The 22034-nt window shown below is 40.3% G+C and overlaps 1 protein-coding gene across 1 annotated transcript in view; it reads right to left on the bottom strand.

The window, feature by feature from the left end:
* Window positions 1-17044: 17044 nt before the first annotated feature.
* The window catches only part of METTL21A (methyltransferase 21A, HSPA lysine), a 263654-nt gene continuing 258664 nt past the window's right edge, over window positions 17045-22034 (bottom strand). The window contains exon 5 of the mRNA XM_073218226.1: window positions 17045-17114. Within this exon, the coding sequence (XP_073074327.1) occupies window positions 17060-17114 (55 nt within the window). The 3' untranslated portion in view covers window positions 17045-17059. The remainder of the gene's footprint in view (window positions 17115-22034) is intronic.

Below are 22034 nucleotides of genomic sequence, written 5' to 3'. Positions count from 1 at the left end.
ACTATCAATGAACTAATCGAAATCAGGAAAACAATTCCATTCACAATTGCATCAAAAAGAATAAAATACCTAGGAATAAACCTAACCAAGGAAGTGAAAAACCTATACCCTGAAAACTACAAGACACTCTTAAGATAAATTAAACAGGACACTAATAAATGGAAACTCATCCCATGCTCCTGGCTAGGAAGAATTAATATCATCAAAATGGCCATCCTGCCCAAAGCAATCTACAGATTCAATGCAATCCCTATCAAATTACCAATAGCATTCTTCAATGAACTGGAACTAATAGTACAAAAATTCATATGGAACCACCAAAGACCCTGAATAGCCAAAGCAATCCTGAGAAGGAAGAATAAAGGGGGGGATCTCACTCCCTAATAATTTCAAGCTCTACTACAAAGCCACAGTAATCAAGACAATTTGGTACTGGCACAAGAACAGAGCCACAGACCAGTGGAAAAGAATAGAGACTCCAGACATTAACCCAAACATATACGGTTAATTAGTATGTGATAAAGGAGTCATGGACATACAATGGGGAAATGACAACCTCTTCAACAGCTGGTGTTGGCAAAACTGGACAGCTACCATGTAAGAGAATGAAACTGGATCATTGTCTAACCCCATACACAAAAGTAAATTCGAAATGGATTAAAGACCTGAATGTAAGTTATGAAACCATAAAACTCTTAGAAAAAAACATAGGCAAAAATCTCTTGGACATAAATATGAGCAACTTCTTCATGAACATATCTCCCCAGGCAAGGGAAACAAAAGCAAAAATGAACAAGTGGGACTATATCAAGCTGAAAAGCTTCTGTATAGCAAAGAACACCATTAATAGAACAAAAAGGTATCCTACAGTATGAGAAAATATATTCATGAATGACAGATCCGATAAAGGGTTGACATACAAAATATATAAAGAGCTCACACACGTCAACAAACAAAAAGCAAATAATCCAATTAAAAAATGGGCAGAGGAGCTGAACAGACAGTTCTCCAAAGAAGAAATTCAGATGGCCAACAGACACATGAAAAGATGCTCCACATTGCTAGTCATCAGAGAAATGCAAATTAAAACCACAATAAGATATCACCTCACACCAGTAAGGATCACTACCATCCAAAAGACAAACAACAACAAATGTTGGCGAGGTTGTGGAGAAAGGGGAACCCTCCTACACTGCTGGTGTCAATGTAAATTAGATCAACCATTGTGGAAAGCAATATGGAGGTTCCTCAAAAAGCTCTAAATGGAAATACCATTTGACCCAGGAATTCCACTTATAGGAATTTACCCTAAGAATACAGCAGCCCAGTTTGAAAAAGATAGATACACCGCTATGTTTATCGTAGCACTATTTACAATAGTCAAGAAATGGAAGCAACCTAAGTGTTCCTCAGTAGATGAATGGATAAAGAAGATGTGGTACATATACACAATGGAATATTATTCAGCCATAAGAAGAAAACAAATCCTACCATTTGCAACAACATGGATGGAGTTAGAGGGTATTATGCTCAATGAAATAAGCCAGGCGGAGAAAGACAAGTACCAAATGATTTCACTCATCTGTGGAGTATAAGAAGAAAACTGAAGGAACAAAACAGCAGCAGACTCACAGAACCCAAGAATGCTTAACAGTTACCAAAGGGAAAGGGACTGGGAAGGATGGGTGGGTAGGGAGGGATGAGGGGGAAGAAAGGGGGCATTACAATTAGCATGTATAATGTTGCGGGGGAGGCATGGGGAGGGCTGTGCAACCAGAGAAGACAAGTAGTGACTCTACAGCATCATACTATGCTGATGGGCAGTGACTGTAATGGGGTTTGTGGGGGAACTTGGTGAAGGGGGAACCTAGTAAACATAATATTCCTCATGTAATTGTAGATTAATGAAACCAAATAAAAAATAAATATATAAATAAATAAAAAACATCTAAAACCACTAGTCAGTAGCATACCAAACAACGGAGTCATTTCATTACTCTCAGTGTCATTGAAGACTAGAGGTCTTCCTATTAAAAGCAATAATAAGACACAAATGCTCCTTCTACCTTTGTTGCTTTATTCTAGGATTTTTAAAAGTCTAATAATAGGGGATTGCTTAAAAACATATGTGTATATTATAAAATAAACATTAAAATGATGTAGATAATTTTTTAAAAAACCTAGCAATTAATGGAATAAATAATCAGGAACAAAGCATCTTGTCAAGTGTCAGGACCAGCATTGGGTTTTCAAGGTTTCAAACAGAAGGGATTGAGCCTAGCAGACCAGACATCTCACTTGGAGTACAAACAGAAGTTCACAGAGGCAGATGGGCTGCATGTAAGAGTATTGAGGATTGAGCACCTGTTAGAAAGGTTTGAATTCTAACACTAAAAAATCTGAAGCCTTTGATACATTAATTTATACATTCTCATTATCCTATCTCTTGGCTTATAAAGAAAAAGAACAAGGCACAATCTCTTCTTCAAAGTTCATTCATTCAAGGCATCATATTATGAATGGGAAGATTTGAGGTTTGATATGGTGGGGGTTCCTGCTCACAAAGAAGTTCAGTTCTATACAAGAAGTGCTCAGAAAAATCCAAGCAGTAGTAAGGTGGAAAAGAGGGACAAAACAAGCCAGAGTTGGGGGTGCCATGTCTAAAGGTGTGATCAGGAAAGACTTACCAGGAGGATAACCTGTGAGCAAAGCTGGAGGAGGCAGAGGCATGGCCCAGGAGGCTCTCCACGGGGAAGATGCTCCAGCCCAAGGGAAGAGTGAGGCTCTGCGGTGGGAGTGTGATTGGAATGAAAAGACAGTGATAAGCTGTTGCATCAGGATGGAGGGAGTGATGGGGACAGAAGGAAGATACAACAAGGAGACAAGGAAGAGAGTCCCGTGTAGGCTCCTGTAGGCTTTGGCAAGGTTTTTGGCTCTACTTTGAGCCACTGAGGGGTGATATGACCTGACATAGTTTTAACAGCCTTACTCTGGCTGCTGGGTTGAGACTGAGAAGTGTGTGTGGCAGGGGGTGGTGTGTGGGTGGTGGGGAGGGAGGCAGTCTCTGCTGGACAAAGGCAGAAGCAGGGAAACCAGCTAAGAGGTATTTTGGTAAAGCAAGTACAAGAGGATGGCGGCTCCCGCAGGTGTTAGTGGCAGAGCTGGTAAGAACATCCTATTTTCACTACTTTGGAACCACAGGAGTTGCTGTGGTTTGGGTGCAGGGTTTGAATGAGAAGACTGCATTGCCAAACACCCCAGTATCAATACTGGCATGGCTGCATGGCATCTTCTGCTGAGGGACCTCGATTAACTGTTTGGCCAGCCCTGTTTAAACTGGGACCCTTCCAGCACCCTCAGTCCCTCCCCCACCCCATGTAATTGTGACTTGGGTCAACGGTCACTCCATCCCTGCACCCTCCCCTCTTACCCAAGCCCAGCCCAGTGTCCACCCTGTAACCCTCCATGCCTACCCCTCCCTACATGCACTGAGGTTCCTGCCAGGATGGAAACCATGGGGATTGAAGGAAGAAAAGGCCTTACCAAGATGAGATGCATCTGTGTGGGGAGGTCAATTCCAAGCCTGGCTAACTATTAAGGGAAAGTACCGAACCACGTATTGTTGCTCTGGGATAATCAGAACCACAAGGCTGGACACTGAGAAGTAGTGCCTTTCTTGTTTTCTATGCAACACCATTTCCAGATTTCAAGACATTTTAGGTCAAAATGAGATTTATACAGTTGCCCTCTGAGAGCAAGAAGAAGTGAGGTATCTAAAGAGAGTGGTTCTCATAAACTGTTACTCTTAGTTATGATGGTTTAAACAGCAAAGAAAGGAAGAAGGAACAACAAAAAAGAGGGTACGTTCTTTCCCATTAGCTATTTTACAAAAACTGGCAATGGGATATTATCACATTCTACGCTATTTACCTGACTTTTAAAAAGAATCCAAGCCATCAACCTCCTGTGCATTATTTTCTAATTTAGAGCAGGACTTTTTTTAAGCAACACCTAAGAAGAAATCCTCTCAGGGAATGAGACTGAGCATGCTAAGTCTACCCAAACCATTTTTTGTATTAAAACACACACCATGTAAAAACTTTGGAACACAATTGATGTAATAGGTCCTGACTTCCTGCTTCTTGGACTCCTGATCAGGATTTCCAGACATGTAGAAATGCTGGGGGCTGTGTGTGCACGTGTTGTTGTTTTAAAGGATACAATACTATAATTCTCACATGAGGACATTTTCCACTGACTTCAGTTTTACTAGTATGAATCACCATCAAAGATTGTGCTAGGGCCAGTTGGAGGCATACTTCCAACCTCCTGGTGGAATAAATTATAAGATGCAATGAAGCAGTTATTTTCTAGGGCTTGGTGTGTCTTTATTCCTCCCACAAACAAAACACAAACCATCACAAATTAAATAGATTCCTCAAGGTTGAAAGAGGCTCCTTATGCTGTTTATTGTATACTCAGCAACAGATGTTAAAGGGCCAGGCTCAAGCAGAGACTTTTTCAGCGATAGGATATGAACAGGAAGCAAAAGACTTGAAGGCCTTACCCTCAAGAAATTTTGGTAGTGATGTGACATGGTGGGTGAGCATCAATTTCAGCCCCCTCCTAACTTTTTGTGTGTGTCCTCTGAGGTTTGCCAGTTGACTAAATTAATAGTTTCCCTAGAATGCTGGAGAACCTAGAACCCACCCACTGTCCTCCTGCCTTAATTACTGAAGCAGTCTTTGCAAACAACCACTGTGATGATGGACTGTCCCACCAGACACTGCGCATCACCTATGTCCCTGACGCGTACCTCTCACCTGATTTTTCCCGCACAGCTGCAGTGGCCAGATTCTCTGTCAACTAGAGTAGTTGGCCCTGCTCTTCCTATACTGAATTTCTGGAATGGAGATGTGGAGCTCAGAACTCTTGACACTGCATTTGGAAGCATCCCCAAGCAGGGCCCACTTACCTACTAGAAACAGCAGGCCCAGGGCCCAGGAAAGTCATAATGTGGCCTGGCTCCGCTTGCCTTCCCATTCTAGCCTTTGCTGTGAACAAGAGATGGAACCCCTCGGGACAGGCCCCCAGGCCACACTGCGTGCTGCACATAACTTGGAGGCCATAGGAAGAGGATGACCTCCTGACATCTGACATAGCTCTTAGAAAGTCCCTTCCTCTGTCATTTTGCCACCATCTGTCCAGCTCTGTTGCTGATCGTCATTTCACACTGTCTGATCAGAAGCAGGGTAGCAGTTGGCTTTGAGGATACCCATCCACCCACATGGCTTTTCTAGAATCTGCCCCTATCTCAAGGTCTGTTCTAAATGTCCATGTTTGAACATAACAAATAACTTCCTTAAAATTCAAAGTCTAGTTAGTGCGGCAACAAAAATTAAGAGGCTTCATATTCTTTAGCATACCTATGGCTAGAAATTTTAACTGAAGCCAGGAGTTACAAGCTTCAGTGAGCAGATTAATGGGAAATCTTGAACATTTGGAAGACAGTCAACACAGGTAGCGTGAGTAGACTAATCTTTCAGTTAGAAATTACACCTTGATAAATGGTTAAGAAAATTATTATTGAGCATTTACATACCAGTTACCATAATTTAAGTTGCATCTTATTTTAGAACTGTTTCAAAGTCTGTTTCTTACTGCAAAATGACTTCTTATGATATTAAAGTTTGTTTTAATAGTTCTAAGAACTGTTATCAGACAGCCTTGAAACTCTGAATGTCTGTTATGGGAAACTACATGCATTCTTGACTGTTGTGGTTTGTAGTAGAACCAGCACGTGTTTACTTGTTCTAATCTGTGTTTCTCATAGGAGGTTGACACAAACCAATAATCACCAATCTTGTGATATTAACTCCATTAGTTTACTGCTCCAGATCTAATCTACTCAGCCACTATGAAAGGGCTCTTAAAATTAAGAACATAGCAAAGGCATTCCTGCTCATAACAATTTATTTTATAAATATAATTAAAGTGTTGATAGCAGCGTATCTTTTAAACACAATGAGAACATGATTTGCCATATTAGTAACAAGATCCTAGGGATTCCACTGCTTTCAGTTCAGAGACGGGAACCTCTGCCTTTAGTTCTTACATAAACAAGTAAGGGAATTGAAATATGACAAGGGTAATTTTCATGACAAACTGACTAAGATGAGAGTATGGGCATGTGGACCTGCGCACAAAAATGGACCTTCAGCGGACCTCCTCCCCTGCAAGCATATGCAAGATCATCAATAAATGCGGGCTGAATCTGAATCTGATTTGCACTGAAGCTCCTTCATACAAAATGTAGCCCCTGCCAGAGACAGAGGTAACGAAGGTCCAGACCCAACTGTATCCTCTGGAATGTTATCTAACCCTACCCGAAGGCCCCAAATTCCCTTTTCTTCCTCAAGAGGAAGCTGTGAACAGGAAGCCTAACAGCAGGAGGGGTGTTCTGCCCTGACACACAGCCTTGCCCTGCTCCTTCAGGAGCCTTTCCAGGTCCCACTGCCATGAGCCTGGCTCCGGAGGCTTGCACTGCCCTCATTTGTGCCTTCTTCTAGGATCAGGGAGAATCAGTCTGCAGGCATTCCCTGCACCCCCGAATTCACATACCTGTTGTGTAGACCCACAGACGTGCTGCCCAGCTTCCCTTTCCAGGGAGGATCTGATAGGAAGAGCACCGGCAGCGACCCTTCCCAGCCGTCAGCTATTTCAGGGCCTGCCTCTGCTGCAGAGACCCTCAGCCCCAGCTGAACCCTCTTCCCTGACAGTCCACAAGGCTTGACTGACAGGAGTGCCACCTAGGACAGTGTTCGCTCCAGCTCTCCTGGCCCAGTGTTGGCCTTTTTGGGCCGTATCACAGCTGGGCTTCTTTCCCCACCCAATCCGCTTCCAGTTCCTTCCATTCACAGGTGTTGGACCTCAGGAGCATCTTTCTCAGGAAACTCCAGCTTAGCATCTGCTTCTAGAGAGTCCAACCTGGACAGCTGCTAAGTGTTCCAGTCTCTTCACATGATTACTGCCGAGTGATCAACGTGACAAATTCATTCAGATGAAGAGAAAGGAATGTCTGGGAGCTCATTAGACTACCCCAGTGGTCCTCAACACTTCAGCCTTTAGATGTGAGACCTTTCTTCAAATAAGACCTTTTGTGAAACCATAAAGCAGAATAAAGTGAAACATCTCATTTGAAACTTCTGTGGCAGGCCACAGAGTCCCAGAGAGATGAAAATCAATGGACTGAATACATCAGTGGTTCTCAACCCACATCAGGCAACAGAATCCATTGGGGGCATTTGAAAAATACAAATGTCTGGCCCTTGCCCCTGGGATTCCCTTCCAACAGTGTAAAATCCTCCAGGTGGATCTAATAGCTTGCACTGAGAACCTGTGGGCCCTCCGGCACTTCCACCCTCTGCAGGTGTCTGGCTCTTTAACACAAGATTGTCCTTTCTCCAGTATAAACATTCCAAACAGGGCCTCCACCATCCAAGGCTAGAGAACCAACTCCAGCCTTTACCTTAAAGGAGGGATTTATTTCTTAATTATTCATGTAATCCCATGGACTATATTCTCTTCCAAAAATCAAGCAAAGAAAATTAAAGATGAGCTAAAGCCCCCTCTAACTTCCCTCCACCTGGTGTTAAAGGGTTTCTCCTACTGCTCCTCAATACCATGTCTCCTCTGCTGCCAAACCTCCTAGAAATGCTAGGGGTCACAGGCCCCAAAGTTCTCCCAAAGAGAAGAGGCCACCTACCAGCAGGTAGATCCCATGCTGGCCTTTCCCACGGGAGACTTCAGCAGGACTACTGGCTTTGTTGTTACTCAAACCCTCATTTAAGGAGTCACATTGCTTAGGTTCCCTTCTACCCACCTGAAGAGGGAGACAGAGGCATTGAGAGCCCTTCTCAATTGGTTGTCCTGAATTTCCCTTTTTTCATAGGAAATTTTCATTTTCTAAATCTTATCACTAGAGGAACCAGCCAGATTTAGGCAGTTCTCAAATATGTATATTCTGGTCCCATGTTTATTCTGTCTAGCCTCCAACCTACCTGAATATTAGTATGACTGAATTTTCTCTAGTTATTTGTAAAAGAGCACCCATTTTTTAAGAATTTGGTTGGTCCTCTTTATAGATGCCCTTTTAAATAATTGATTTTGAATGGATTTTTAGTTAAAGTTGACAGCTAGTGTTAAAGTAGTATGCACAATGTTTGAGATTATTCATGGTCGACTGGTACTCAAGGGTCCTGCAGTTCTAGGTCAACTTAATTTCAGCTCCATTCAGTGCTTGGAAATTAGGAGCTTCCTAATCACCACTTTTGCTAAGAGTCCCCTCTTAGGAAACTTTGAAATACTCAATAATCTCATCTTCAATTCGATTACAAAATAATACCATCAGAATTGTGATGGAGTCAAATAAAATTGATTTGATTCTAGAGAGCCAACATAATACATTTATGCATATGTTTGTAAGAATATATGGTATTATTTTGTGGATACTATATAACAGCTTTTATTAATATAGATATATATTTCAGTAATTTGTGCTCAACTGTATATAAATATCTGATTCATTTTAGAGTAAATATTTATTGAAGTATCATGTATGTTAAGAGGACATGTTAGGAGGTTGACACAAACCAATAATCACCAATCTTGTGATATTAACTCCATTAGTTTACTGCTCCAAATCTAATCTACTCAGCCACTATGAAATCGTAAGTGTACAGCTCAAAGAATTTTTACAAGGTGAACATTTCCTCAGTAGCCAGCACCAAAATCAAGAAATAGGATGTCTTGCCAATTAGTTTCAGCCTAGGCAAGTTCACTATGAATTCAGTGAGACTGAGGAATGAATATTGAACATTCTTAGGGTAAAAGGGTTTATTACCCAGCTTGTTCTCCTGGTGATAGGTCAAGCACTGAAATTACATCTGCATACAACAGTCTGCAGGTCTGTAATCCTCCTTTGTCTCTGCCTTAGCCCAGAGCACTGAGCAGGGCTCTTTACATAGTGACTCAGTCAATAACAGCTTATTGCCTACGGGTGTGGAAGCAGTAGCCCAGAAGTAAGCTAGTTACATCATCGAGTAGTGCAGATTCAGGTGAGGATCCTGGCCATAGGAACTCCAATTTTCCCCACACAGACCAATTCCAGCACCAGAGCATCCCCCTTCGTGTCCTCCCTCCATGACCAGCCCTGACTCACTAACCTAACTTCCATCATCATCTATTTGTTCTGCCTGTTTGTATACTTTTTGTCAATGGAATTACAGTGTGTGCTCTTTTGTGTCTACTTTCTTCCAACATTATCCTTGTAAGATTCATTCATGCTTTGTATGTAGCAATAGTTAGTTCATTTTCATTGACTGAATATTAAGTATTGACTGGATATAAAATATAAAAAAATATAAATACAAGTTATTTACCCATACTATTATTGATGGACATTTGGTTGGGAGGATGCTATTATGAATACATCTGCTATGCATATTCTTGTATATATATTTTGGTAAAGATGTAAGCAATTCTGTTGTGTCTATGTCTAGGAATGGAGTTGCTAAGTGATGAGATATACATATATTCAGCTTGGTAAGTAATGCCAAACCCCTTTCCAAAATGACTGCACCAATATATATTCAGAAGCATATGAGATTTCCAGTTATTCCACATCCTCATCAATATCTGATATTTTTTTGTGAGTCTTTTTTAAATAAAATGTTCTGGTAGATAAAGAGTGGTACCTCATTAGGGTTTTAATATGTATTTCCCCTGACTATTAGTAAGGTTGAGCACTCTTGACTTTTGGACATCCTCTTTTATGAAGATTTTGTTCAAGTCTTTTGCTTAATGTGAAGCCTCAGTAAATTAAGACAATGTGTAATTGGCCTAAGGATAAAAAGATCAGTGGAAAAGAATAGAAATTCTGCACATAAATGATCACAGTGAACAGTGGGGGGGAAATGTCTTTACAGTAAATCATGCTGAGTCAAAAGAATATTCCTATGGAAAACAATTTGAACCCCTACCTCACACATTACTCAAAAAAAGAAAACTCTAGATGCACTGTAGATTTCAATATGAAAAATAAAACAAATTTTTTTGTAAAAAAGGATAATATCCTAATGATATGGGGAGGGAAAAGATTTCAAAACAAAATAGGAAAAGCACTAGGTATAAAGTAAAACAAGTGATAAATTGTAGTGCTTTAAACTTCTGTTTACAAAAGTCACCATTAAGCAAGTAAAAAGGCAAGTCACAAAAGATAGTGACAGTAAATACATTTTTAAAAGACTGATATCCAGAACAGATTCTTTTAACTGCCACATATTACTCCATAGTTTGTGTATCATTGTTTATGTTTATCCCCTAGCAATGATTGTTTACTGTTTCCAATTGTCCTAATTGTTCTAATACTCTATTTCTAATTCATGTATACTATCTAAAACAATATGGTAATGAATATACTTGCACATCTTTGATTGTTTTCCTAATGAATTACCCTGACATGGATTGCAGAGTCATGGGTAGATATAGCAGTTTCAAACCATAAAGGCCAATAGAAAGATGCTTTTTCCCAGATGGGTTTTCTCTCATCTTGCAAATTTCTGAAACTAATTGCCTGCACTTTTTGCCTGGGTCCTGCCCAATTCTTTCTCCTTTTGAGGACCTTGGCATAGCTTAACCATATTATAGAGGATTGAGGAGAAGATTTAAGAATTCTGATGTAGGGAAATAAAAGACTGAAGAAAATGTTCAGACAAGAAAACTCTAATATTCACTCAAAGATTTTCTTCTTGGTTTCTCAGGTTTCTAGAAGAAATTGTGTTTATGGCATAGTCATTGACTTTAGCAGTATGTCTTACATGCTGATGATAGGCAAGTATCCCGGGGTCTTTTGAAATAAGGAGTTTATCAAGCACAAACTTCAATTAACTGATTAAGTTTTTAGTTTACTGAGGAGAGGTCATACATCTCTACATTCTCAACATAATTTATTGAAAATGTTTTTCAAATATATCTTAATCTTCTTTCCTGCTTTGGTAAGTACAATATCCTGAATATAGCTGATGATTTCTTTCCAGGTGTAAAACTTTAAGATTTTCAGGGTCATAACTTGAACATTAATCTTATCATACATGACATTGATATAGAAGGCATGCCTGGAACATTTTGCCATCTAGTAGACCATAACTTCTTAAAGGCAAGGACTACATTCAAATGCTTATTCTTTCAAAAGAGGTGACACAGAGAATTCCAGCATCCTGAGATTTCTTATTATTGGGTTCACTTTAAAAATTAGGCAAACCTTCAGGCAGGCAACTTGACAACATGTATCACATTTCCTTTGCCCCAGCACCCCCATTCTACTAACTTATCCTAAGGAAATAACTGAGCATGAACAAAGAGTGAATGAACAAGGATATTCACTGTAAGTATGTTTATAATATTAAAACATCAGAAACAACCTAAATGTTCATTAATAAGAGATCATCAAAACACATTTTGGATCTCCATATAACAAAATGCTAAGAAATCTTGAGAAATAATGATGTAGCTTCATATATATAGATTTATATGATGTCCACAAGATTTTGAGTGGAAAAAGAAAATTACAAAATAGTATGTATTAAGTACTTTATTCCATTTTTGTCAAAAAGGTGTATATATGTATGTAGGCATAGAAGAAGTCTTGAAAAATACATGCCAATATGCTCATATGTTTATCTCCAAAGGATTGGATTATGGATGATTTTCTTTCATTTTAATACCTTTGTGTTTTAACTAAATTCCTTTACAATAAGCCTGTATTATTTGTATAATCAAAAATTAATAAAGTTATTTTTTTTTAATTTAATAAAATGTTTAAATTTTATTAATAAAATGTTTTAAATTTAGTTGCAAAAAAATGCCAACTGATAATTCTGTGCTAAGAAATCCTGAGACACCCAACTCTCTATGGACTTGATCTCATTCATCCTCACACAGAAGGGAAAAGTCTCATTATTCCTGTGTATGGCAGGGTTTCTCAACACTGGCACTATTGACATTTGGGGCTAGATAATTATTTGTTGTGGGAGATCATCACATGCCTTGTAAGATGTTTAGCAGCATCCCTGGCGTCTACCCACTAAATTCTGGTAATACAGGCCACTCCCTCCCCCCACCATGTTAGGACATCCAAAAATGTCTCCAGACATTGTCAGATGTCTCCCGAGGACTAAATTGTCCTTGTTGAGAACCACTGCTCTAAGGAAACTGGAGACCTGGAACTAAATCCCATGTTTGGCACTTACTAGCTGGGTGATTCAACTTCTCTGGGCTTCCATCTCCTCATCAACACAATGACTACATTGTCTGTAAGATATCTTGGTGCTGATATCTAGAGTTTCATGGGTTTGAAAATCATCTTGTCCAAAGAGAATGTGGTTGGTCCAGAGTCATTCAGAAAGCCAAAAGTAGAGACAAAAATGTAGCTAGGTCTCCTGGTTACAATCATACAGTTAGCCATTCATTTGTGCCTCAAATATTTATTGAGTGCCTACTATATCCCAGGAACTGTCATAGGCACTGAGAAGCAGTAATACAAATGAAAATGAGAACCCTACTTTCAAGGAGCTTATCTTTTGTTGAGAGAAGCAAACCACAATCATGTAGGTTAGTAAACAGGGGTAGTTTAGCTAGTGATAAGTGACATCAAGTAGTCAATAAGGCAATAGTTAACACTAGAATGGTGTAGGGGAGGGTTAGATAAAGTGAGGTGGAAAGACCCCCAGAGGAGTTGATACCTGAACCAAGATCTGAATGATAATAAGGACAGAGCTAAACAAAGACCAGTGGGGAGAATGCCAAGGCAGGGGGAAATGAAGTCAAAAGCAGTGAGAAGAAGACTGGGAACTGAATTAATGACACTGCAATAGCAACACAGCAATACACACATGAGACAGGAGTGCAAAGGAAACAATGTTAACTTTTATTATTAATAACATGAAGAAAGCAACATGGAGAAGTAATCTCTAATTTTATCATAGAGTGATCATAGTAGAAATTAAATCCAGAAAAAGCCCTCACATCATGGCCCTTTTCCATCATGCAATTGAAGAATTGTGTTTGGGGGAATTCTGGAAACCCCTGCCACCGAAAGCTCATCAGTGCCTTTCTATCACCATTTAGTACTAGAAGTGGGGGGTGCCAAGAAGATGTCTTGAATCGCTAAAGCAATAAATTGAGGGGATTATCTTTTTTATGGTTGGTATGCTCTGGAGGAATGGGTCCAGTAGATAAAATGACAACTAGATTTAGTTGGCAATTTGCTTTGAGTATAATGTTGAGCTTGTAAATAATTTAAAAATAGCCTGTCATTCAATTGCAGCATATCCTTTAAGAAATTTTAATCGATGCAAAACACATTTCTCAAATACAAGCTTCTAACCCCTGTGAAACCAGTCATCAGTCTAAACAAAAATCTGTGACATGGTCAGAAGAGTGTGTGTAATGGTTATGAAGGAGAGTGAATTGAGCTACAACCCCAGAATCCGATATTATGATAATATCCTGCAATTTAGGAATTAGCTATTGCGACAATATGCAATGTGGAAACAGAGCACTTGTTCAGCTTTCTGCTCAAGGGCACTGAGAAGCTGAGGTTTCAATCCACTCATCAGAAACAATCAACTTGAACATAAACTATGCATTTTGGCTGCAAATGGATTGTCTGTTTGTTATATTTGCCAAGTGCAGCACTACAAAGAGAAAGGGAGGGAAAGCTGGAAGGAGAGGAAAGACAACAACTGTCTGAATTTAGAGTATTAGTGTCACCTTGAGAAGATGAACTCAAGGACAAAGAGGCAGAACACAGGACTTGGGGGTGGGGGCTCTCTCCTGACTCCCACAGCTGCCACTGTGCTAAACTAAATGCCTTTGTACCCAGCCATCCATGTTGAAATGCAGGAAAATAGTGATCATTCCATTGTCAGAACAGGTCGCCCCTCTGCCAGGCCAGCTGCCTTCCCTCTTTGCAGCAGGAAACAGAGGTGGTGCCTTCTCTTTCTTTGCGCTTCTCCAGCACCACCCAAGCCCTCATTGCTGGGTCACATAGCCTGGTGGCCTTCTCTGACTCAGCTGTTCTTTGTCCATAGAACTTTTTCTCAAAGGAAACCAATCACGGTCCAACCTGCAGCGCCAGAAGATGCCACAGCGCAGCTCTAAGGACAATAGAAAGCTCTGTTCCTTTTGATTGACACTCCTGACGAAGACCTTTTATTTGTTCCCTGCTCAGATCTGGAGGTTTTACCTTTCTTCTTTTTTCTCTTTCCCAACATGGACATAGATTATGAAGACATCACCCTAAATCGGCAACATGGCAGCTACAGTTTGGGAAATAAACCAGCACAGTTGGAGAATAAGGACACTGTCTGAGGAAGTTAGGTAGATGTTTATTTTTACTGAACTAATTATCTTCGATTATCAAAACAAAGATGTATTAATTTTATCCCTTAAATCTTAGATGCTAAATAATCGCAAGGCTGTTAATCCTGGATAGATTTAAAGGTAATAGATAATGATGCATTATTCATAGATGTCGTACAGCAGGATATCCATTATGCAACTGTTAATCTCTAGCAATATCATTTTCATATTCATCTGTTATTATTTTATTTAAACAAAATTGTCAAAAAAATTTTGGTATGTTACCCATGTGACAAAATGTCAGTTCCTCCTTTCAGTCTAATGCATCCATGGAAACTGCATACAGATGTTGCTCCCTTCCCTCCAACCCTGGCCCAGTGTACACACACCCACTCTCAAAAGACGCGTGCATGCTGCTTGGCCGTGTTACTGACTGTTGAGTGGTTTCCAGCCTGTCTTTGTCCCAAGGTCAACCAGAATCAAGCTCCACTTTTTGTCTTCACGTAGGAAGATTTCTTCATTGGTAAGCTTATTTAAATTTCTTTTGCAGATATTGAACCAAATTGGCTCAGGCTGCAGCCTCCTGGGGCCTTTCACTCAGGGCTAAATATAAATAAGTGCTCATATAGGACAGCTTTTGACGAAACATTAAAGACGGCTCTGGTTATATGACTTCTAGATTCTCTATTTTCTCTATGAAAAATCCATGGCAGTAGAGAGAACCTTAGCCACAGGAAGGGAATAGATTTGTAAATTGCTGCCTGTGGACCCCCTGGGACTTAATGGCACAGGGCAAAGAAGCAGCTCATCTTGGCCAAGGAAACAAGATAAATAGAATTAGCCTCTAAATCAGCTCCCCTTAAAATACCAGCTGTCAACTCCCTCCTACGTTTATGAATTTGGGGGCATGTTCCTGTCACATTGTGTCTCACCCAGGATCAAGTAGCCTTGCTACTTTCAGTTGGAAAAGGGCCTTGGTTCCCCACACAGAGGCAAGGGCAAAAGCTTTGCCTTTTTCCCTTGTCGTATGTACACGAAAGAACCCAATCCAGGCCAACCAACAGTTACTGCTGTAAGCATTGTCATTGCTGCTTATTTTTAAGCTATGCTCGTAGTCATCCTTTCAAAGAACAGGGCTGCTGATTGCTGTAGGAGATTATGCACATGCCTTTTGGAAACTATCATCTGCTCCAAAAAGTGAATCTATTGATAGAGAGGGAGGGTGGGTCTCCAAGAGGAGAGAGAAGACAAAGATGGGAATTTTGCAAACCCAGGGGCAGGAGGTGGTGGTGATTTATCCCTCTCCTGTAGCCCCCAGTGGGGTCAGTCCTCTGTAGCTTCAAAAAGATTCTGGTGCTGCTTGAGGAGGGCACCAAAACTTCAAGACACAGCTCTCCATCCAGCCGAAAGTGGAGACATGCACCAACAACTTAACCTTACCCGACCCTCCACTAACTGGCCTTTTATGTGTCAGCTCACGGAGGGCGTGAAACAAACCCTCAAAATGGATAATATGGCAGCTCCACTTTTGAAATGAGCCAACAGAACAGTTAAGCAGTTGGCTCATGCTTCTGCCCTGAGAGGAAGCACCATGCAGCCTTGAAAGCAGTATGAGGCCCTCTGCTCCTGCTGGTGAGGGTGACTGGCAAACCAGTCATGTTCTCTGGTGTCAGTCATTCCTACCCAAGCTGAAAGTGGGAGCTTCAGCTGATACAGATCCTTTCAGCCTTGTGAGACTCCTCTGCACATTGCTCAGCAGGTCCTCAGGGAAAATCAGCTGGAATCATATGCAGCATGTGGGTCCTTAGGGAGAAAACATTGACAAGTTCTGCAAAGTCCTTCTCCTGGAACCCCACACACACCTTTTTGAAGCCAGAAGGAAGAACCTGAATGGAATCAAACACAGACTGGCTATTTTAGTTTTAATTTGCACCTAACTACATTGTTTGGCTGGAGGCCAGGTGAAATTCCTATTATACTTTATAGGAGCCAAACCATGAAGCTTTTTCTCCTATATTGTTGTTTCTTCTAAAAAAGAAGGCACATAAGGACCATGTGTTGGCTCATTAAAATAGTTTGTGGGGTTTTTTTTTTTTTGGCTATTGTTTGTTTAAAAATACACGAAGCTTTGCCATTGTGCCTAGATAAGAACACTGTATAATCTGTAGAAAACCACAATCTTTAGCATTCCAAAAACAGGCAAGATATCAGGATACAAACAGGCTAAATCCACACTCTACAAACTGAATAAAGGACCTCAAATGAATGAGCCAGAAAAGTTGGCACTATTCAGTCTGTAGAAAAAGAAAAATCTACTACTCACTCCAGTGTAGTAAAAAATCTAATGCTTTACTCTTACAAAGACCTTTCCAATGGTATTCTTTTCCTTGAGCTTCACAAGGGAGGTGTGATCACCCCCATTTCCAGACCTAGGCTGGCTATGGGGCTTGTCCAAGGTCATGGTCAACAGTGGACAGAACTCTGGGCTGCACATGGCCAATTATTTAACTAATCCAAGAAAATGGAAGTCATCAGAATTTTCCTGCTCGAATTCTCAGCACAAGAGCTGGCCACTCACACAAATTAAAACATACACCATAAATGACCTTGACTCCATCTGGGCCCAGGTGGAAGGAAATTATGTACGTTTATGTCTGCACTCCTCCGTCCATATTTTCAGTTTCTCTTGGGAGCTAGGGATGGAAGAGGGAGAATAAGTTGATGAGAGAAAATCAAGAAGGGCTACGTGATGAAAAGTGGGGTGGGGCAGTGATAAAGCAGGGCTGTTTCCCTCCCCCTCTGCCTCCTGGAGTAGAGGGTCTGCCTCTCCTCTAATGCTGCTTCGTTCCTCAGCAAATTTCCATGCTAGACACGTGGTGACAATATAGAAGGGTTTTCCATAAATTTGAGTTTAAAGGAGATAATATTCAATGTTAAATCATTAAATTAAATCATTCTTTACAAGACATTTTTACAATTTCAAGCTATTTTCCCATCTAGAGCTGCGTAGTAAATTAATTACTGCATTTACTGCATTAGTAGCTCATTGGTGACTCTTGTAAACATGCTTTTACTCAAAACAAATATACACAACTATTCTCTAAATGTTTGTTCACATATTTTGAATCCATTAAAAAGTACTTGTAATTTTAGGGGGAAAAGTATTCTTGGTAATTTTGTTGCTTGCCTCATTTTATCCTGGGAAGAGTTATGTTCATCCTCCAATCAGCCGATAGGATAATTTATCACAGCTACTTATGGGGTACTGGCTAATATAACTGAGGACTTTTTAGAAGTTAAGCAGGGCCAGAGAAGGAAAAGTATTAATCTAATAAAAATGACTTCAATATTTTAGTTTATATATATATATATATTAAGAAGAAAGATGAACTATTTTTTCATCCCAAATGGCTGAAAACATACCTGAAAGGTAAAATCTCATGTTAGATAAACATAAAACCATTAAGTCATATCCATTACATCTAGCTGTGATCTTTCCAAAAACATTTCACTTCACTTTTATAAACAAATGCTCAATCTGGCAAAATAATAAGAGGTAATGAAGAGAATATACTTTAGCAAGATGATGCCCAACTAAGATGGGTAGGAAGTATGATTTGGGCAAAAATGTTCCCTGTATCAGCCATCAAGAATGTGTTCCAATTCTATATGAGTAACTTTTTTGTATGTAACTTACACTTCAATAAAAAGCTTATTTAAAAAATAAAAATAAAAAGACAGCTAAGATAGCTCTCTTCCAAACACAGCTGACCCAAAGTGCTAGATAGGCTCTCCACACCTTCTGCCAAGAGAGCAGAGCCCTCTCATTTTCAGAGACTTGAGGGAATGGGCACTCACAATCCTAAGAGCCTTCATCTTCTCATACTGTTGTGGTAAACAGACATTTTTCTAAAAGAAGGGGAAAGCCTGTGGCCTCTCTAAGCCAACTATCCCTTTGTGTGTTTATATTCAGCTTGGCCATAACCCAGTCACACAAGGACAGGGATTGCTCAGAAGGGGCATCCATGGTTCTAGTTAGATGAACTGTTTGCCAAATGTGTGGATAGCCTCACTCCCTAGAAGAGATCGGGTTGGCTTTTCACAAAACAACCTGGTCGGGAAAGAGCTCACTCTGCCAACTGCTCCGAGCATCACTCAGATCTGAGAGAGTGTTGTAAAAGCAATATTACAGTGCTGCTGCCAGAATTAAGAAACACAGCCTTTAGGTTTGGTCTGAACTTTCTTCAAGAAATGCACCGAAGCTAATGCAGCCTGGTGTGATTCCATGGGGGAACCGTGGGGCTCTGCCACCTTCACCCCAACCATTGCTCCACTTGGAGCCCAGAACCTCCCCAGTAAGCAAGAAAGGGAATCTCACAAATGGGGAGATGATGGCCAACTCTGAAATGGGTGGGGGGCCCCAAATGCCAATATAAACATGGACAATCATAAGAGACAATAGATAAATGCCCTGCCACTGAGCAGGAACAGACCGGAGAACTGCAGTCCTTCCTGACTCTGGCTCTGCTGCCTCTTTATATCCGGTGTAAATTATTTCACCTTTCCCAGGAATGGGTTTGGAGTGCTCTCTGCAAGAGGAGAGGTGAGAAAGGCTGATGCTTGTGAGGGAAGACCGGCTTCTCCTGCCTCTCTGGACATGTGTCCATGCTGTGCCAGTGAGAAACATCTGTATCTAGCCTGACATCATTCACCACGACTGTGACCCTGGTTTCTGGCAAGTACATGCTACATCTGTAATCTCGAGTTCTTCTTCTAACCCTTTCACTTACTTGCAATGTCATCTTCAACTATTCATTTAACCTCTCTGGGCTGCAAATACTTCGTCAGCTAAAACTGCCCTTATTATTCTTCAAATCCTCCGAGGAGCAAGATAAAGGATGCCTGTATAAGGCTTCCAGCATTCACAAACTTAAGTGATCCTGAGAATGTCAACACCAGCCTTGCTTACTACACCCTCCCTTCTATCTCCACGTATAAGCTCCACCCATTCCACCAAGAGCATTGAGTCCTGCCTTCCAGAAGAGGTGAGGGCAGGCCATATAAAGCTCCTGAGTTAAGGAGAAGTTGGGTCACTCTCAACACCCTTTAATTTTGAATTTACCATCTCTAGCTGCTATCCACACTCCTCCCAGAGTTTTTGATCCTTTGGTATTTTCTCTTTCTTTGACTTAAACTTTAAAAACATCCTGTTAGACAAGTCCAGTATTTGAGGAAGTGATGATTGCTAAATCATAATAAAAACAAACTTTAATATACATTTTTATTATGCTTTTGCAAGGGAGGAAGGACAGTTGCGGCTACTGATGATTTAGGAAGAGAAACATAACTAAAGTGTTACAAGTTAGAGCTCAGAGAAGATCAATTAGAAATAAAAAGAGAAAGCATTGCTGAGATTATAATTTGAGCAAAGGGAAAAGCACAATTCAATTTCATCCCAAAAGGGTGGTTTTACACCAACATTTTTTAGGGAACATATCTGCGGTGAAAGTGAACTGCACCTATAGGTTGCATGCCGCCAGCACTCCCAGCAATTCCAACACAGAATTGAGAAAACACATGCTTCTCTTAGTCAAGCATGTCATTACATGTATCCAGATGAGAGGCACAAAAAAATGGTTAAAAGTTTGGGAAACTGGATCTGTACAGAAAGACTAATGGAACTGGCTTCCTACATCCTTGAGAAGAAAGAAAAGCTGGTAGAAATCGGGGCTCTCAGCCCTGAGTGTGAAGGACTCTGTGCAATAAGTGGTTTTATGAATTAACTGAAGGCAAAAGGAAAGTTATTAAAGAACAACTAGATACACTTTGCTTACATTTGAAAAATATTTTCAGCTCTTTGAGTTTTTAAGCTATAGATACTCAGAGCCATCTCTGACACATATCAAAAGAGGTACTGGGTCTGCATGGATACTTTGGAGCAAAGTAATACCTGGCTTCTGCTCTGGATTGGTTTGATTAAGAGCAAAGAAAAGACCAGGACTTTGAGGGGTACCTCTCAGAACTGCAGTTTTAAGAACTTGACTACCATTAGGCTCAGCCAGATAGAACAGTCTGATTAGAAAATAACAGTGACCTTCGATGTAGCTTCCTCAATGACCATCCAGATGTTGTCATGGGTCTGCATCATCTCAAACAACAGGGCTTTCCTGAGCTGTTAGGCTCCATAAAATAAGTTCTTCAGCCTGACTTTCCTATTTCTGTAAATGATGTCACCTTTTTTTTCAGTCATCCTGGTGTGACACCTCAGAGTCATTTAGATGCATCTGTCTCTCTTTCTCCTCCCTGGCAGTCTGTCAGCAATGCCTATTGGGGTCTTCCTTCTGTCTTTCTCATCTAATATCCATCCCTTCCTTCTGATTCTGAGGGCCAACCTCTTAGTTCTGGTGGTCATTAAGACATACCAGTAAGAAAATTAAATTTACTGTTCAGTTCTTATCTCCTAAATTCCAAATTCTTCCTTGGTTTTTCTCAAAGGGTGGCCCAAAAATCACCTGCAAGAAAATCACCAAGGGAGCTTGCTAAAAATGCAGAATTTCCAGGCCGTAGACTTCTCTCTTAGACTGTCTTGGGTTGGTTCTCAGAATTTGAACAAGGTTCCCCTGTGTGACACTTGTGTACCCTAAAGTTATAGAACCTTTCTGCTACCAGTCTAATCCAACTGCATCTTATTCATGCATATAACCAACACCACATGCCACAAACAGTTCTTTTCATTGAGCCATTCAATGTATTAAAGTCTTAAGTGTGTTCATCGATAGTAGAAAGTATATGTAAAATATGATGTACTCATACATTGGATTACTATACAACAGCAAAATGTACCAGCTGCTGTTCCACACAACAATATGGATAAATCTCATAGTCAATGATGAGCAAAAGAAACTAAAGATTAAAAAGAACCTACAGCATGATTCATTTATATGAAATGATGTAAGAACAGATTCTTCTATGGTGATAGATGAGATAATAGGGGCTACTTCTGGGGAGGGTATTGCTTGGGTAGAAACACAAAAGGCACTTTCTGGAATGCTGGAATTGTTTTATAGTCTAACCCAGGAGGTATTTCACATGGGTGTATACGTGTGCATGTATATGTGTGTTGAATAAAGATTTATTGAGGTTTGTGAACTTATCTATATGTAAGTTATTCCTCAGTTGATATAGTACAAATAAATAAATGCATTTACGGGCCACTGAAGGAGGAGAGAGAAAGAGCGCAGGAGAGAGAGACAGAAAGAAAAGGAAGGAAAGAAAAAGGAACGACTCCAAATGATTTATCACTGGCTGCAGGGTAAAATTCAAACTTCTTAGCATGTCTTAGAAGACCTTCCACAATATATCCATAACCTAATTTTTCAATGGAGGTCCCACTACTTTCCTTATGTAAAAACCCTTCTCTAATCAGATTGACATGCATGTGTTTGATTTTACCAAATAAAACTAATGGTTTCTTACCTTTCTCTTCTCCTTTTCCTGTCATTTTCTTTTCCTGTCACACTTTATCCACCTAGAATAATGTTATTCTTTGTCCACCCAAATCTTAAACATACATGAAAGTCCAATTCTGTTTCCTCATGATCCTCTTTCCTGAT

Source organism: Manis javanica, chromosome 12 (assembly GCF_040802235.1).
Source record: "Manis javanica isolate MJ-LG chromosome 12, MJ_LKY, whole genome shotgun sequence".
NCBI classification, from domain to species: domain Eukaryota; kingdom Metazoa; phylum Chordata; class Mammalia; order Pholidota; family Manidae; genus Manis; species Manis javanica.
The sequence above is the reverse complement of the archived record's forward strand: the minus strand, read 5'-3'. Positions and strand labels throughout refer to the sequence as shown.